Source organism: Octodon degus, unplaced genomic scaffold (genome assembly GCF_000260255.1).
Source record: "Octodon degus isolate 3935 unplaced genomic scaffold, OctDeg1.0 scaffold00177, whole genome shotgun sequence".
Lineage (NCBI taxonomy): Eukaryota > Metazoa > Chordata > Mammalia > Rodentia > Octodontidae > Octodon > Octodon degus.
In genome coordinates this window covers 4,645,342-4,664,329 of record NW_004524753.1, presented here as the reverse complement: position 1 = coordinate 4,664,329, position 18,988 = coordinate 4,645,342, and the positions used below count along the sequence as shown (strand labels likewise).

The 18,988-nt window shown below is 41.2% G+C and overlaps 1 protein-coding gene across 1 annotated transcript in view; it reads right to left on the bottom strand.

Annotated features, from left to right (window-relative positions):
* The window catches only part of Iqgap2 (IQ motif containing GTPase activating protein 2), a 314,540-nt gene that overhangs the window by 139,067 nt on the left and 156,485 nt on the right, over positions 1-18,988 (bottom strand). Inside the window, exon 4 of the mRNA XM_012517419.2 lies at positions 15,495-15,571. Coding sequence (XP_012372873.2) covers positions 15,495-15,571 — 77 coding nt within the window. The remainder of the gene's footprint in view (positions 1-15,494; positions 15,572-18,988) is intronic.

Sequence of the window (18,988 nt, the reverse complement as noted above, 5' to 3'; positions counted from 1 at the left end):
TGTGTAAATATTGTATAGTCTCCCTAGTGTAAGAACTCAAAAGAAGAAATACAAATAGGAAGGTATAAAACAATTAAAAGGAAAGTGAGAACTTGAGGATTAGACAATGAAGAGAGAGCGAAGAAAAAAGCTTGGAAACATGACAGAGGCAAAGCCATACATTTATATGTACAAGATGGGTAAGGCAATAATCCTGAGAATCTTCAGCAGGGTTTTGAAACTAGCAGTGAATTGGCAGGATTCTCACCCTGACCAAACTACATATGCTGATACCTGTGAACTAAGCAACTGCACTGGAGATAGCAATGTGTAATAGTAGGGTCATGCTTGGAATGCCTGTCATTCTGGTCTTCTGAATACGTGCTGCTTGTCATGACACGCCAGTTGCTGCTATGCTGTCTCTTGGGTAGATGTTTGTTTGAAAAGGAAGGGGGTAGTGAATGAAGGCAGGAGACAGGAAAAGGGGTGTTGCGGAACTGTCCTGCTACAATGCTTTATAAATATGTAATTGTTTATTCCTAGTTTTTAAAATATATTTCTATTTTTAAATTTTTTTTCTTCATATTCTGTAGGGACTTAAAAATTTAACATACGAATACCTGATGAAAAACACCTGTTTCATGTCATGCCTAAGATGTTTGATATTCAGACAGATAGTGAAGTTAAGCTCAACTGCCTATGTTGTAGGGTAATAACAATAAGCTTCTCTTCTGGAGGGTTAACAACCTAAGTTTGCAGAGCAAAAATTGAGAAAAAGGAGGGCTGCAAGGACAGCGAACATTTTGTCCCAGGCGTTTCAAAGTCAGTGAAGACCCAGGACATAGGAGAACCTGTACTGTAACATCATGTAACTCAGTTGTGTCCCAAATTTTCTGATCAAGGAGATTATGGGGCCACAGAGGAAAGTGATCAACGATGTATAGTGTGCCTAAGGAGAATCACATGGAGAAAAAACATTCTCTCAGGCTTTCACAGAGAGCAAATTGGTCAAGCAATGACCGTAACTCATCCACATGGTTGACACTGACATGATCTACTAAGTGTGCTACTGGGTTTCAGGATAAATCTTGAGGAGATTTGACTGACCTTATCAGATACAAAAGTTACATTTTTTGTTATATAGGTCCTGCTTCATCTTGGTCTTAACCATCCAATAGAAAACTATAAAAACAAACTATAAAAAGTACAGCCATATTAATATGCTGAGCTGTAAAAGGCCCAAGTCAAGAACTTCTGACATTGCCAGTCTTATGGATAACCCAGTACTATTATGGACTACTAGACTATACTGGAAAATTTGATGAATTCATGCACCTATACTATTTAAATGAAAATGGAGTAACTTTCTCTGACAAAAGTAAATAAAAAAGGGGATACAAATGAATGACCATTTTGTATCTCTATATTGAAAATAGTTAGGATAGATATACAGCTACATTCTCTTAATTCAATGAATAGAAAAATTTGTTCTAATAGTGTATGTAAACAGGGTATCATGGCTGCATCTTGTACAATGAATAACCAAGACAACAATATGCAATGTATTAATTATTGAAATTGTCCTAGAAATCAGATTTGAAATGGTCTCATTACTATTTGTTTCTCAATAAAATTATTTAAAAAAGAAAGCCATAGGTCAGGTACTTTCCCTGTTCAATCACTAATTTATGGTTTCTCTTGCATATTTACACTAATTTCTCCAGCCCCAGTCAAGTAAAGAATCCTGTGTTAACCTTCTTATCAATTTTGCTAAGTTTGTAATTTAGGAGGCTTTAATTAGAAGTTATAAAGACGGGCTGGGGAGATAGTTCGGTGGTCTAAGCACCTGCCTGGCAAGCGCAAGGACCTGAGTTTGATCCCTGATACCACATGCCATGCTGACCCCAAAATTGGGTGTGGTGGTGCACACTTGTAATCTCAGTGCTAAGGATGCTGAGACAGGAGGATTACTACGAGTCTGAACTGTGTAGTGATACCCTGTATCTAAATAAATAAATAAATAAAGTTAGAAAGTAGATAATATATGTGGGAAATGATCTGAGAATAAGTTTAATGGCCTTAGATGTTAATGTGAGATGGACCTCAGTAGTTTATAAAATACACACAATCTCACAAAAACATATTAAAGAAGTTTAAGATCAAACCTAAAGTTCAAGATCAAACCTTAAACCTCTTTGCTTAAACATTTAAAGTAAACTCTTAATATGTATGATTATTCACTGCAAGTAGCTTGGGTTAAGATGGATTATTTTTGGTCATAATTTCTGTAAGAAACAGTTACTTAGAAAAATTATATACGATCAATTTAAAAACCAGGGTTTCACGATATAAAATCATCAGCTGGAGTTAAACACTGAATATTTTTATGTAAATCCTTTTAATATGTTTCTAGTCATATCTATGAACTTACATATGATTCTAGATATATGATACTTTCTTAAGCAATTGTTGGACATTTATATTGTCACTAGTTACTAACTATGGCAAATGAAGCTTCAGGGGACCCACGTGTATACAGACATATCCATTTTATGTATATTTCTTATGTTATAAAAACCCCCTAAAAACAAAGGCATACACACAATGAAAGCTCTGATGTGTACAGTCAAAATGTGAGTCTAACAAGAGCTAGCTAGACTCATTCTTTGTAAGAGTTAAGAATAACTTTTTTTCCTGTCTGCAGGAGAATATGACCTTTAGTTAACTTCCCAGCTCTGTTCCCACAGGAATCAATGAAAGTGTACTGTCAACTGTGTTAGCAAGCATTACTGCGCAGGAGGGTGAACTCGATTATGACCTGAAGGAATCACACATACTTAATTGACGCCATATCTCTGGTCACTCCTTTATAATGGTAGGCACCTTCCAGGGAACTGTGAAGCTAAGCACTGGGACTGTCAGAATAGATCCAGGCTCTGGGCACGTGAGTATTCTCCGTCAGGAGGCTGAAACCACTGGTGTGACTCCCTCCCACTGCTTAGCATCCCAATAGTCACCTAATATACCAAAGAGCACAACTTCCAGAGGGCTGTATGGATATCCATGTGGAGGAATACTTAGCTCTGTCCCACCACTTGTTGGGTTTGGGCAAACTCACCCTTCTAAGCCACTGTGCCAGGTGTATCTTGTGGTGGTCTGGTCAGCTGACTGCCGCTACACCCAGTGACCCTCTGGTGGGCAGGCTACGTAGCCACTAATCCATCTCACTGAAACACCATGTTAGTTACTTCTGCATTTCCTTTCATTAGTGGTAACGGTAAGCATTTGCCTGAACATATGCTAGCCATTTATGTTTCTGTCCGGAAATACTTCATTCATGAAGTTTTGAATTTTACAGGGTTGGTGGGGGGAGATAATTCACCTTTCCCCCATTTTTTCCTAAAACACAGCCCTAAAGACAGAGAACAAATGTCCTTATTTTTTATATGATAGCTTTAATTTTAGTGCTGAATTTAAAAGTGATCTTATTCAAGGGGAGACACACACTAGACCTGGACATTTTTCAGAGTGAAACAGCCATTGTAACTTCATAAATCAAACCTAGAAAGATAATGTACATTCTTCAGCTTATGTTCCACGTCTTTAGAGACTGTCAAGATTATAAAGCTGTTTACTTTTCTCAGTACCTGAAGACTTTCCCACAAAAAGTTCATGCCAAGATCATTATGAGACCATGCTGGCATTTTCAAACCATGAGATTTTATAAATCATTTCTCAGTTTCTTATTACATGGGAAACATTAAAAGTAAAAGGGAGTTCCTGGGTTGGGGAGGTAGCCCAGTGTTACAACACTTAACTAGCATGCTTAACCAGCACTGCAAAAATAAACACAAACAAATAAATGGGAGACCTCATTACATTGTACACATGAAATGTTAACTCTTCGCTTGCTCCTTTTTATGACTGCATTTCTTTTAAGGTGTCGATGCATGTACATCTTTTTTTTTTTTTTTTTCTGTACCGGGGATTGAACTCAGGACCTTGCACTTGCCAGGCAGGCATTTATTCTACTGAGCTATCTCCCTGGCATTTGCTCCTTTTTAGCAACAGGAACTGCAAAATGAAGCAGAATTTAATAGATATAGTAAACCTGTAAACAAATTCTAAGGAAAAACAAGCAAGGCACTACTGAAGAAGTGAGAATGGATTTTAAAAAAGATACAAAATGTACTGTGGTATCACTTTGATTGCTTTCACAATTACATTTCCCTTTCCTACAAATTAATTTGAAAGTACACCTGAACTAATTAAAAAAAACTATAAAAAATTCAGTGAGAAAATGTGAAAATGTGACAGTAAAACTTAAATAGAACATGCATGAAATGTCTTCAAAGAACAAATTTTACAACCATTTCTAGGACATGCTGTGCTGTTTCTATTAATATATTACTATCTAGCTAAAGGTTTTTTTTTTTTTTTAATTTTTTTGTATTTTAGGGAAGGGTCTACAGGGTGTTCAGGGTCTTACTACTAGATTGGACTTGTAGTGATCTGCATATTTATAGCCTCCCAAGAACTGGGATTACAGGCGTGCACCACCATGCCCAGTCTCAATTGCCATCTCAGTGCGCCCAAGGGACAGGGCCAGCACAGCAGGCCCAGTGATTGAACCCTTGGCCCCTGCACCTGCTTGCAGGTGCTTTAATCCACTGAGCTATTTGGTTGGCCCAGTTAAAGTTTTAACATACTTTAAAATTTGTATCTTTAGATCAAAGCCTAAGCTAATGAATATGCCACCCTTCATATATATCTACTTTTGCTTCTTCATCTATGTAATGCAAAGATAATCTAGAATTTTATTTTTAAAATTTTTTTAAGAATATCTTTTACTTATTTGGTACAGGGTCTTGTTAGCAGCTCAGACTCATGGTGATCCTCCTGTCTTAGCCTCCACAGCACCGGGATTATAGGCCTGTACCACCACACCCGGTCTTGGTGGCTGGCTCACTCAGTGCCAGCATGGCATGTGGTACCAGGGATCAAACCTGGGTCCTTGTGCTTGCCAGGCAGGTCCTTAGACCACTGAGTTATCTCCCCAGCCCTGGATATCTAGAATTCTAGATTCTTGCTTTTATTTTTGTATTATCCACTGATAATTAGATAACTGAATTTTCTTTACCAATTTCATTTATACTAAATTTTTCTCTTTCATTTGATCTCTCACATATAAGTGCTCAAGAAATATTCATTAATGGGCTAGAGAATCATCTCCTGCCCATCCTTGAATATTCTCTTTTGTTCCCAGGATGCTGGTTCTGCTTGGCAGATCTAGTGTCCCATGTATCCAGTGTCCATTAACTGTCTGGTATCTTCTGTCTCAGGCTCCTCCCGGCATCGCGTCTTGTTCTTTGCGCAGTTAGGCACAGATCTGCGTACCAGGAACCTGCCCTGGGGAGCTGAGGGGAGCGGCAGAACCAATGCCAGGAGAGCGCCTGTGTCCCTTTTCCTTGGAGTGGGGTCCCAGGTCCCTTCTTGAGTTCTTGTTGTTTAGGTACTGGCACCGTCTCCTGCCACTGGCATCTATGCTTATTCGCTAGGGGACACCACAGGCCTCACTGGCCCATGCCTAGCGACTGCCTGCTTTCCTGGCTGCCTCCGCTTGGCACACACCTTGGCTGTGCTGCAGCAATGTTGGGCTTGCCGACTTCTCCCCTCTTCTTATCCCATCTAATTTGACCTACTCCAAACTCCGTTGTTGAAACTTCTGGCCAAAAAACCCAAAATGAAACAAAAACTTCTGGCCAGTGGCTGGCATTCTATTCTAATGAAAGTATATGATTTTTAAAAATTAGTGCTTTAGTGATTGCATTTGCATATTGAAATGTACTCAATCTTGATTCAACTACTTTTCCATTATAGTCTCTGTCCATTTATTTATTCAATTATTATTTGTCAATGTCTCTTAAATAAAAATATTTTTCTCTACTATGCTGTCCTTAAAGGAACGCTAAGGCAGGAGGATCAAAAGTTTGAGCCCCATGTGGGCTACTTAGCAAGACCTTGTCTCAAAAACATGTGTTTTGACTGTCACAAAACATTTGTCAGCAAGAGAAAAAGTTTGTATGTATATTAAACAAAAGTGTAAACTTCCTTTTTTTTTTGGTGGAACTGGGGATTGAACTCAGACCCTTGTGCTTGCCAGGTAAGCACTTATCTACTGAGCCATCTATCCAGCCCCTAAACTTCCTTTTTTTCCCCCCCCCCAGAACTGGGGATTGAACTCAGGCCCTTGCGCTTGCCAGGGAAGCACTTATTCCACTGAGCCATCTCCCCGGCCCTAAACTTCCTTTTTGATAATAAAAAAAATCAGGTGGCTTCTTCCAGTAGTACTTTCTACTCTTCCAATGAACACTGTGATAATAATACAATCTCACAATAAGCAAATATCCTGGATTAACTAAAAGTTACCACAAGGTGGTGCTGGAAAATTAGCTTTTTGAATGCAGGGGTCTGATTTTAAACCCATGATTTTTTAAGTGGGTGTGGGTCAAGTGAAAATCTTATTTATAGGGGCCAAAAAAATCTCATTTGCTATGATTTTGTTCTTGTTGTTGTTTCTCGAGACAGGGTCTCACTATACAGTCCAGGCTGGCCTTGAACTTGCTAGGTAACCCAAGCTGGTCTCTAACTTGCAGGTACCCTCCTGTCTCAGCCTCCCAAGTGCAGGGATGACAAGTGTGTGCCACCATGCCTAGCCTTTGTGGCAAATTTAAAACTTTTACATTACATATGTTTTCTATTTAGCTTTATTTTTTAGCCTTTATTATCATCAATGTTGAAATTTAAACCCTTAGCTTTTAAAAGATTCTTTTCCCCAGTGTGGGAGTTTTACGGCTAATCTGTGTGGGAGGTGCTTCCAAAGCAGAGTCCTGGAGAAAGCAGTGAGTATTAGAAGGCTGCATGGCCCAGCATTCCCGTACCCCAAACAGCCAAGAACGGTAGACAACTCCTCCCTGAGCAGTTAACTTCAAGTGAGACCATTCATCACCTGAAGAATACATGAAATTGAGTGTTAATCTTCTTTTAAAGCCATTAATATTAATATATAATGTACCACTTGCACATAATTTTAAAATACTACATTTTTATTAAGCGCCGTTTAGTGTCTAGCAGCCCACTCAGCAGGCCGGGAGGATCCCTAGGAAAGCGGTGGGAGTCACCTCACCATGGCACTCTTCAGCTGAGACAGCACCTGGGAGCCACAGAGCCCCGACCCACGGACAGGTGCTGTCCCTTGTGCCCCGACTCAGGCCAGCAACAGAAGGCAGGGAGGCTGTGGTGGGGAGGCAGCGAGAGCCTCACCTGAGGATGGGCTTGCCCGTGCACAGATAGCAGCAATGAGAATGTGAGAAGTAATAAAGTTTAAAAAACACTGTTAGCTTTTTCCTACTGCTTTCAGTATATACACTGCCAGGCTCTAGAGTAACGAAATGCAAACCTGAAAGGCAGGCGCGGCTGGGCTAGTGCAGCTCACAGCATGTGCAGCTCCTCTGGGGTCATGCTGTAGGGTGTCTGCAAATGAAAACTTCCTGGCAGAGGCAAAGACCCAAGGATAACAGCCCCTGGCCCAGGACAGGGGAGTCCGCACCTTCATCCCTTCACCTGTGAAATGAATGGGCTGGCCTAAAGCCACTTCTAGTCCTTTCCACATCTCAAATCCCATCATTCCTCATTTCGTATGTTTCTGAGAAAAGGGACTGGTGGCCTGTGCTGAAGCTCCAGCCTGGCCCCCTGCTCCTTTCATTTCCTTGTAGTGGGGAAAGCCGTGACTTCCTCCTCCAGTCAGAGGTGGGCTGAGTGCGCAAGCGCCCAGGTTCAGCTGTTCGAGTTTGGACCCTCAGCTTGATATTCACTAACTGGGTGCCCTTGGGCAACCTCTCCGCATCTCAACTGTCCTGGTTATAAATCGAGGTCAGCAGTAAAGATACCACCACTTAAAATAGGTTGATAAAATCAAATGCGATTACACCTGAATGTCCTTTGACCTGGGGCCCCCCAGGTGTGCCCTTGGTCTTTACCATTACTGCTTTGCTCCTTTGTTAAGTGCATGTTTTGTGTACAATTAGTCTACTTCAGCAGTTCTCCACTTTTCCCAACCCTGAGACTCTTTTACTATTTCCCCCCACTGACTTCAAGTTGAAATGGTTTTATCAACTAGACCAGATTATTTTCCCCTCTGTCACCCCAATGCCAATATCTTGTCAAAATCCAGGGTTCTATGTCCAGTTTTCAACCAGGAACTACAGGAATGCTGACACAGCCTCATTATTGGGAAATCAGTTCAGTGAAACCTCCTGAAAAGCAAAAACTGCGAATTCCAGAGAGTTCGTGTTGCGCTCACAGCATGTGTGCCATAGGGGAAATGGTTCACAGTCCCAAGGCGCATCTTAGGACAGAGGCAGAGCCACAGCATTCAGACAGAGAGAGGAAGACTGGTGGAGGGCCGTGTGGGGCACAGGAAGAACCCTGACCAAAGAGGGTTCTGAAAGCTATGGGAAGGTACACCTGCCTCCCTTACTTTTAGTCCAGTCATCCCACCTCCTGCTGAGAACTCAGGGGCAGAGCCCTTCCCTGAGGCTAGGGATCTGTCTGGGAACAAGTTATTTATAAATGGAAATCTATTTACCACAGAATAGAATACCCTTATCCAGGTGTTTTAGAGAGGAAGCTATTCACTCATTTCCTCCAGAGAAAAGCATTCTCAGAGAAGGGAGTGCTTAGGAAAGCTCGGCATTAAAGCCCAAGGAACCCAGTGCCCAGGCAGCGACCTGCCTGCCGCTCACGAGGAAGGAATCTTTCTCCACATCACAGTCAGGCCTCTCAGGACAACTGGCCCACAAGAAATGGGTCTGCCACAGCAGTGTGCACAGACGCAAGCCCCAAATGTGTGTTCTTCTGGCACTGTCTCTACCCCTGGAAGCCAGACTGCTGGGCACAGTTGTAACATCTATAGCAGGAACTTCAACTGCCAAGCAGATGGAGGCGGGCATGTCTTCTGCTGTGGCTGTCAGCAAGGCCTAGGCTTCATGGTCAGCAACATCCTAATAACATTAAGCTAGAAAAGGCAGCATGACTTCAAAGGGATTCCCTTGAGGGCAGTTGATGGGTAGGTCACACCATTGTTATGTGGCTGTGACAAGAGGACAGGGATGTTTCCAAGAATGTCAGTGACACTGCTACAAGGACAAACGTGTGGCCAGGAAGAATGCCAACAGACTGCTGGGAAACAATCCATCCCATCAAAAAGATATTAACCCTGGTTACATTTGTACAAGGCCTGGAGTTAAAGCCACAGTCATCAGAGTATAGCATATGGGTTACAAAAAGGAAGTTGTAATTTAGTAGCACAAGCAGAATTACTAAGGGCCAGGGAGATGGCTCAGTAGAATAAGCGCTTCCCTGGCAAGCGCAAAGGACCTGAGTTCAATCCCTGCTTCCACCAAAAAAAAAAAAAAAAAAAGAATTACTTGATTTTATGCAGAGAGTATAGATATGAACTGTTTTTATATTACATGTACTGTAAGAAGGAATAATGAGTAGGAACTCTGGGCAAGTTGAATAGTTCCCCAAGCAAAGGAAGTGTTTAAGTAGGAGGGACTAAGGACAGATTTGTGACAGAAAGTGCCACAGGGAAGACAGCCCAGCACTGATGGTCCCCCTCAGGCAGGTAGCAAGAGGACCAAAACATGAGCTGAGATGAATCCCTCAAAGGGCCTAAGAGGACTAAGCAGAACCAATCCTTTGCTCATGCAAGATGAAAACCTCTAAAAAATCCTACTCATCTCCCCTCCCCGCCCCCCCCCCAAAAAAAAGAAAGAAAGCCTACATAAGCTTTTAATAATGTTAAGAGGTCAGGCCAATACATCATTATGACAGGACGACGGATGGTATAACACTGGCCAAGCAAAACTTAGGAAGTAAATCACTACAGGGTAATGGGGAGGGGGGTGGGGTAGGTAACAAAGTTGTAAATAAAAATCTACCTGGGGTGGAACTGACTTTATAAATCAAGTACCCCGCCGCTGGTGTCCCGACTCTGACTCACCCTGGGAGAAGAACCCAGACTGGCGCCATGTTCTGACCAACAACAGGTGGTCAGGAGCCAGATCTGTTACCCATCAACTGTGATGGGGGCTTTTCTATTTCTGGTGAGGCTAAGTTCGTATTATCTCTGGGTAAGTGTTGAAATAATGATCTTATAACAAATCAAAGTTAGTGTACAAATAATAAAGACATGGCTGAAACTTGTGTATGGATCCTTCAAAGTAGTTTTCAGGGCAGTGGGTATATGAAATGTGTGTGAGCAATTCATCTACGCTTTAAATTATATAAAATATTTTTAAAAATTAATTAATCTGTTTTTTTGTTTTGTTTTGTTTTGTTTTTCTGGTACCAGGAATAGAACTCAGAATTTTGTGCTTGCAAGGCAGGTGCTAATGCCGCTGAGCTATCTCCCCAGTCCACATCAATCTTTTTAACAATCACATAATTGGTTAAATTGCCCAGGCTGTGATGGCAAACCTTTCAGAGCTTTCAATGATACACACAGCCCACTGCGGTGTGTGTGCCACAGGGTCGCCTCCACTGCCCCAGAGACATTTAGTTCTATAGCTAATGTTTAAACATTTAATAGTTGTTTGGTGCCATGTATTATAAATCTTTAATACACTGAGCACTAAACACATTCATATTTTTCATGCATAAAAGGCCTCCAGCCATTTAAAAAAATAAAAGGTCAGGGCTGTAACTGGTCAGTGCGTGCTCCCTCCTAGAACTGGTTCCTTTTCATTACACAGGCTTTCGATTGCTCTACAAGTGACCATCAAAGACACCAGAATATGAGGTGATTTTCACTTTGGATTGAGCTAATGGGAGTACAGCTTTTCTTTTGACATTCTTTCTGAATACCATCCCCCATGAGCATCTGTCACTTTTTTAAAAAGACAAACATTTCTTCAGGAAAAGAATGTGGCCACCTACCGCAAAGGTGAGTCTCTATACCAGGAAAAGCTGAACACTGGCTCCGGGGCTGCTATGGCCACTTCTCTTTGGATCTGGACCCTAGAACATCCAGCTAAACTGCCACCAGGATAACTGAGTGGGAGGCAATGAGACCATACCAGAAATAAGATGAAAAGGTGAGGGGGTGGGAGGGAAAGGGAGAGCACACGGCAGCAGGAGCTGGGGCTAGAACCCTGGCAAGCCTGGTAGCTGAACCCAAGTGAAGACAACAGCACAGGGGACAAGTTTGGTCAGGGCCCAGAGCTAACTGGAGATCAAGTCAGGCCCACAGGTGGGGGCAGGAGGAAGGCGGTCCCAGCAAGCTTAGCTACCTAGGCAACCCTCCTGCCTAGCTCCTGAGCTATAATCAGCATCTCTGAGCTTCCCAGTTCTCTACCAGGAAATGACAAGTAATGATAACTCTCTACACCAGCATGCTGCTATTGCTGCAGTCAAGTGAAGAAGTCATGCTCCCTCATTTCCGGCATTCTGTGCAACAAGGGAGGACTTGCCACACTACCAGAGGGCTCCGCGATCCAACTTCCAGCGTGTCTGGTGCAGCAGGGAGGAATGCCAGCTCATGTTGTGACTGGCCTCTGCACCATGGCAGGGGATAGTTTCGATAGAAAAGCTTTGGGTACACTTGGGACTCCTCAGTGCCATAGTGCGAGGCAGCCGTACATGGTGTTAGAACAGAGCAAATAGAAGGGGCTTCTCTCAGAGAATGCTACTTACTCTGTATATATTGCTTTCTATGCTATTGAAGGTCAGATCTGGGGAATGACAGAACCCAGTAAGTCCCCTCCAGGATGATAAAAAATAATGGAAATGTATATGATGAATAAATGAGAAACAAAGTCCCAGAAATCATATCAGCATTTGCATACAATTGATAGAAGAAATAAAAATTGTTCATTCTTGTTTAGTACCATCTATTCCAAGCACCATGAGAGCCAAGGCAAACATACATTTGTAAGCCTCTGTGCTTTCCATACAATTCCAGAAGACGAGTAATATGACCAAAAAGGAACTCAGCATGCCAGTTCTTTACAAGCTGCTAAATACGAGTGTCCCAAGTGTCCACTTGAGACGATCAACTCGAGCTTACACAAGGCACCTCACAAGCAGGCCGTAGATCTGGAGATTAGCACTGGGATGCAAAGACGGGATAATGGCATTTAATTACCAGTAGCTGGCTCGGCAGGTTCCCCAAAACAGTACTAGCTGCGGTATTATGTGATCATGCTAAGCTCTGAAGAATGAAGAATGAAACTATTTCTCAAAATAAGCACTTTCACACTGGAAGATTTGAGAAAGCCTGCTGGCATAAAGATGTTATCCACACTTTTAGAATATTTTGCTGAGTTTACACACCTATAATATTCAACAACGGAACTTAAAAAAAAAATTGGTGTATAACTATGAATGTCCATTTTGTATCTGTGTATTCAAAGTGGTTGGGATATCCCCGGTTCCGCAAAATAAAAAAAGTATGTGTACAAAGTGGTTGGGATAGATATATAGTTGCATTCTCTTAATGAATAGAATGATTTTTTCTAATGGTGTTTGTAAGTAGGATCACAAGTCTGCATCTTGTACAGCAATTAACCACTAAGAAGAATATATGCAGTATATTATTTGTTGAAACTGTACTTTCGATTTGATTTGAAACTGTCTCATTGCTATATGTTTATCAATAAAACTTTGAAAAGAAAAAAAAATAAAAAAAAAAAAAAAAAAAAAAAAAAAAAAAAAAAAAAAAAAAAGATGTTATCCACAGAGGAGAAGGCAAGCATAAAAGTGGCATTTCTGCCCTTTCGTCTCAGCCGCCGATGTGCCCTCCAGACTAAGAAAGACCCGGAAGCTTCGGGGCCATGGCCGCATCGGCAAGCACCAGAAGCACCCCGGAGGCCGGGGTAATGCTGAAGAGAAGATTAAGGGTGTTGGGGGCACCTGTGTCCTGGTAGCTTGAAGCTTCTGGACAGGAGGCTCATTAAAATGCTAACAAATGGTTTTCATGTTTTGGTCTGAGTATAGGTTCTTCATCATGTGTAGATCTCTTACCTCTACATTGGGAACCCATCTGACAAGTTCCAAGAATAATTGGGGGCCCTGGCCCTCAAAGTATATCCAAGAGATAGCACCAATGGAACCTTTTGGAACCTTCTCATTTGGTGGGAGTAATTGCTGGTGATGGTTGAAATACATACCAAAAGCCCTGTTGGCATTGTTCTGGGTTTCATAGCAAGTAGGAGAATGTACCCATAACTGTTCTGTGGGGCTGGAAAGGGAAAATTTAGTCATCTTGGACTGAACCATCTCATTACAACCAGAATATGCCAAGTTGAGACCTTTGACACATAGCCCCCTAAAGTGAAATTTAAACCTCTATGGGTTTTATAGCTCTTTTTGAAATTTTAAATTTGTTTTGACCCATAGCAGTCTGGTATCCTGAGCAAAGAAATAACTAAGGTGTCACATAATGGGTTTCAGTTGGAGGGTGGGCTGGAACCATGACTTTTGGGACAAGCCTATTGTAGGGGCTTTTACCTTTTAAAAGGATGCTGATCCTTGAGTATAGGGTAGAGAATTGAATTGGCTTGGGTCAGAGTAGAGCTTCAAGAAAGGAAAACTATCCAGTTGGAAAGTCTGGACCCTTCTGGTTTGCCTCTTTATAATGGTCTAATGAAAGGTAAAAAGAAAAAAAAAAAAAAAAAAACAAGGGCACTCCACTGAGATTTCTGTTACAGGGCACCCAGGGTTGAACCCAGTGCCTTGACTGTGCTGCTTCTGCAGTCCCTGGTCTTAGTAAATTCCAAGGCTGGGCTTTGCTTGTGATCCTGCTTCAGACTTGAGTGCTGCTGTACAGATAGGACTCAGCACCTCCAGCTTTCCCTTCACTTTGTGATGCACTGAATCCACATTCACTGGCATTTGTTGGCTCACTGCTGTATCTTCAGTGCCTTAACTCAAAAGTTAGGCCCTCCCAAGTGGAGGGAGACCTACAGCAGATGGGCTTCCAGCTTTTGTACATACACCTTTAAAAAACAATTGTGAGGGAAGCAAGATAACGCACCAACTAAGGGCCTGCTGAGGCAAGCACAGGGACCAGGGTTCCAGACCCACCAACTCGGCATGGCGCACGCCTGTAATCAGCACTTAGTAGGCTGAAAAACGGTCCAAGCTGCGTAATAAAATTCTGTAACAACCAAGTACATTAAATTTGTGAAAATGATACTAAGCAAAAAAAAAAAAAAAAAAAAAAAAAAGTGGCATTTCCCCCAGTTATGCTAAGTTATTAGAATTTAAAAATCATAGGTAAGGTGCCTCTGTTTGTTCTATATATCTCCCAGCTGCCACCTTCCAAAGAAGTCCTACAAGTACTGCCTGGGTGGGGGCATCAAATTACAGGAATAATAAAAAATTCTTCCCCAGAAGACCAGCACTGTGATGAATTATTGTAGAAACCTTTTCCTTTGGAGAGGAAAAAAGTCAGAAAGACATTAACATAAACCCCTAGGTAGAGGATTTTGCCAGGAAAATGACTGCCGTGATATAAACACAAGGCAGATGTTGTAAAGGAATTTAAAGTTTCACTAGGCATGAAGTCTTCCAACTATTACCTGTCCATATACAAGACAACGGACAGCCACAGCTCGAGTTTTAGAATCAGTTTTGTTACCATCTAAAAAAAAATATCATTTTTTCCAAGCTAATAATATTTTTTAAAAAATATTTTTTTTATATTCTACCAGTTAACTGGCAGAATATCATCATTTTCAAAAATTAATTTCTCTAAAACCATGAATGTGTCTAATATAAAACAACTTCTGTGTTTGGTTTTTTATCTTTGGTATACAAGTTCTATTGAACAGGAGAAAGTTTAAAAAACCTACATGTACAGTATATTTTCCTAATAGGTGGTAAGAATTGAGTCATGTTGATCATTTTAAGAAGAATCAAAGCCAAATCATAATGACTACTAATGCTGTTCATCTGATGTATTTTATCAACAACTGTAAACCAGATTATCACTCAAGAATACAGTAGCATATTATTATGGTATTCTTTGAGTTTTCAAACTTGAAATTATCTCCTTCTACTTACAGGTCTTTCATTAATTTTCTGGTTTTATAGTTTGAATTATATTTAAAAAAATCAGGACAGCATTTTTCAAATTCAAGGATGGTTTTTATGTGACAATTCTTTTAATTTTCTACCAATAAATTTGAAATTGAATGTCCAATAATAAAAAGTCCTCCAGGTAATTAAATTCACTTATAATCTTTAAAACTGAAATTGCAGCTTTATTTATTTATTATGTATTTGGTACAGGGTCTTACTATGCAGCCTGTGCAGCATGTGGTGCTGGGGAACCCCAATCCCTGTGACTGCCTAAGCAGGTGCTTAGTTTGCTGAGCTATCTCAGTGGCCCTCTGTAGTTTTCTTTAAATGCACTTGCTAAGAAGTCTCTTAGCATATCTCTTTCTCACCTCAGTGCATGAATACAATATATCATTCTTGGTATGTTTTTCCGGTCATAGACATCTGTTGTTTCTGGATAAAATATCTGAAAAACAAAAGAGACAAAGTGTGCTTCTCAGAATTATTTCAGTTGCAGAGATAACCCAGTCCTAATCGCTAGTTTATGGACCTACATTTAGAGGACCCTCTTCACCTCTACAGACCAATCTTTGTATCTAGTGTCGTGCCCCAGGGCACGCCCCCCAGTGGCCCATGGGCCAGTGATGTGTCCCCCTTTCTGGTCCCTAAGGAAGGGTGGCAGTTTCTCTCCTTAAAACTTACTCCTGTGACTGCCCTGAAACAGAGGCCTGCTCACAGCTACTCCATTATACTGTTAAAAACCTGGTACACTGCTGTGTAAACATGAGTGCATGTATGTATAACACACATGTGGAAGATTTTTTTCTTTTCTACTTACATGCATATTCATCAAATAACATCTAGAAAGTATATAAAACTATGAAGGAAAAATACCCAGTCACTATTAGCATTCTGGTATTTTTTTCTGTATGCATCTGTGATTTTTGTTTTTTGTTTTGCGGGACTGGGGATTGAACTCAGGACCTTGCGCTTGCCAGGCAAGTGCTTATTCTACTGAGCTATCTCCTGGATTTAAGCTTATGTATATGAAAACAACTTTGTACCTAGAATAAGCCTGTTTAAAACTTGTTTAAAAGACCTAATAGAAGATGATAATTTTCCATCTCCTTCATTATGCTCAGAAAACATGACTTCTAATGAATGTGTATGATTCTTCCCTTTTTTTCATCTGACCTTCCCATTCCCCATGGAGAACATTTACTTCACTCTCAGTTCTCTCCCTATTCTAAGCCACTGCCATGACCATCCCAGCTTTCCTAAGCTGCTTCTTTTTTTTTGGAAGTACCAGGGATTGAAGTCAGGACCTTGCACCTGCCAGACAAGTGCTTATTCTACTGAGCTATCTCCCTGGCCCTCCTAAGCTTCTGATTTCTGCTGCTGTATTCATTTGGATATGGAACCACTAGGCTGAAAAGCCTAAACATTGAGACTTATAGTAGACACTTGCACTACTTTACCTAAAACTGAAACTACAAGCCTGGCAAGAGACCTTTTGGAGCAGAGCAGCAGACTTCTCCATTCCTAAACCTGAAAAAAGAAACAACTGGCTGTGACGCTTCTAATATTAAAACTATGCGCCAGTATTGCTTCCTTTGGTAGATACTTTACACAACTGGACATAAAAACTAAAATTAAATCATATACCATATGGTACTACTCCACAATAGAGTGAACTTTTCTACTGGATATTTTAAAAAGCAGAGAAAAGAAAAAAGCAAAGTGCCTTGTGCTAACAATGGGCAGCTCCTACAGACTTCAAGAAAGGCCTGGGGCCTGGGCAATGTCAAGGGCCTTTCCAACCTTCCTTTACCCTGCGTGCTGGCCAAGTGCAGTGGGAAAGAGGCTCTAGAAGCCGAAGAGTGTCACTGTTTGAAGTTCTATGCGAGCAGAGAACAGTGACAGCATTCACTGTACACCTCCCTGGACTGTTAGCAAGTCTCCCTGTCCTTTTATTCAAGCAAGAAACTTCTATATTTATATTCTCCAGGAAAATCCTCACAAATGAGAGTTCCTGGAGCAAGCAGACGGGATCAAATAGTACTTAACCAGATGGCTTTATCTGGTCTTGTGTCTCCAGCACCTACAATGACGACGAGCAAAGTGAGCATTTACTACTGGCAAGTGAGGGGATTAGTGGCAGTCATGCACATCAGAGACACTTGCTGCGCTCTTCCTCTCACACCCCTGCAATGCAATACAGTGATGACTTCGTGATAAAAATAAACGTTAAAACAGAATCTGCTGTCCAAGTTACTTGTTGGGCCTCCAAATATACAATCTGAAGAGGTTTAAGTGGAATCTATCAAACAGGGTGAATTTCTCCTAGTCAGATGCAGCTCCACTCAGAAAACCCCTATTCACGTTTCCTTCTGTTTCTCTTGCAGCCCCTACCCGGTACCTGCTAATCTCAGTCTGGGAGTACACAGTGTGTATGAGGATGACTGCCCAGAAGGCAATGCTGGCAAATGTTCTATGCACTTTAAGAGAAGGAAAACTGGTTTGATGGTTGTGGCAGAATAAAATAAATATTCATAATTTAGAAAAAATATGAAGAGCCAGTGAGATAGCTCAGTGGACTAAATGCCTGCTTAGGCAAGCTCAGGGACCCCTGGCATCACATGCTGCTCTGGCCCCGCCCTCAGGCATGGTGAGCCAGCCACCGAGACCGGGAATGGTGGTGCACCCCTGTAATCCCAGTGTTTGGGAGGCTGAAAACAGGAGGATTGCTACAAGTTGGAGCTGCATAGTGAGATCCTGTACCAAATACATTAAAAAAAAAAAAAAAAGACTGCCATAGAGCTAAAATAAGCACAGATATATTGAAAATGATCATTCATAATTTACATGCAAGAATCTTTTGCTCTTGCTCTGGTAGGTGTTTTTAATAGCAAACCTGACATAATAATAAGATGGCAACACAGAAACCCATAGTGTAGTCGCAGTCCTCGAGTTGGTCCTTTCCCAAATCATTTCTTTAACTAGCTGTACATAGGAAGCCATGCAAAAGACAGAGCTCTTGACATATAGGAAAAGCAGGTGGATCTGCAGTACAACATGCTCAGTGGGAAAAGTTCAGTGTCAAAAGCTAGCTGTAATATCTCATTGACATAATGAAATAATGACAACAAAGGAATACTGGCTGCTTGCGACAGCACTGGGGAGGGATGTGACATAAAATACTTCTCTGTGTATACATGTCTGGACTGTGGTAGTGGCCACCCCAATCTATTTGTGGCATTCAACTATGCAGAACCACACACATCCACACTCACAAATCAATGCAGGTAAAAAACGGGGGAAACCAAGTAAGCTCTGAAGGCTAATTTGCACTACTACTCTAGTGTCACGGGAACATCATTTGGCAGTTATGCCTCTACTGAGGGGAGGCTGACGGAAGGGTACTCCAAATGCACTATTTTTATAACTTTATAATTATGGTTCTATAATTCTTTCAAAATAAGAAATAGCTGTACACTTTTTATCACTACAATTTCCTCACTCTCTTCAGCCTCTATTTCTCTTACAGACTTAACGATGCCTGTTCTTTTAATTTAACAAGCACCAAATACTTACTGGACAAATTTTATTTGGGAAATTTCAATAACAAGAGCTACAACCCCCTAGCTTTTTAAATATAAATTTTTTTTCTTTTTCTTCAGCATCGGGGATCGAACTTAGGGCATTGTGCTTGTTAGGTGGGCGCTTATGCTGCTGAGCTAGCTCCCCAGCCCTTGAATATAAAGGGATTTATAAAAATAATTTATAAAATAAGCTTATAATAATTTATAGTGCTATGAGACAGAATATTTAAAGTGTAATCAGAAAAGCAATAAATGGGGGGAGGGCTGGCGAGATAGCTCAG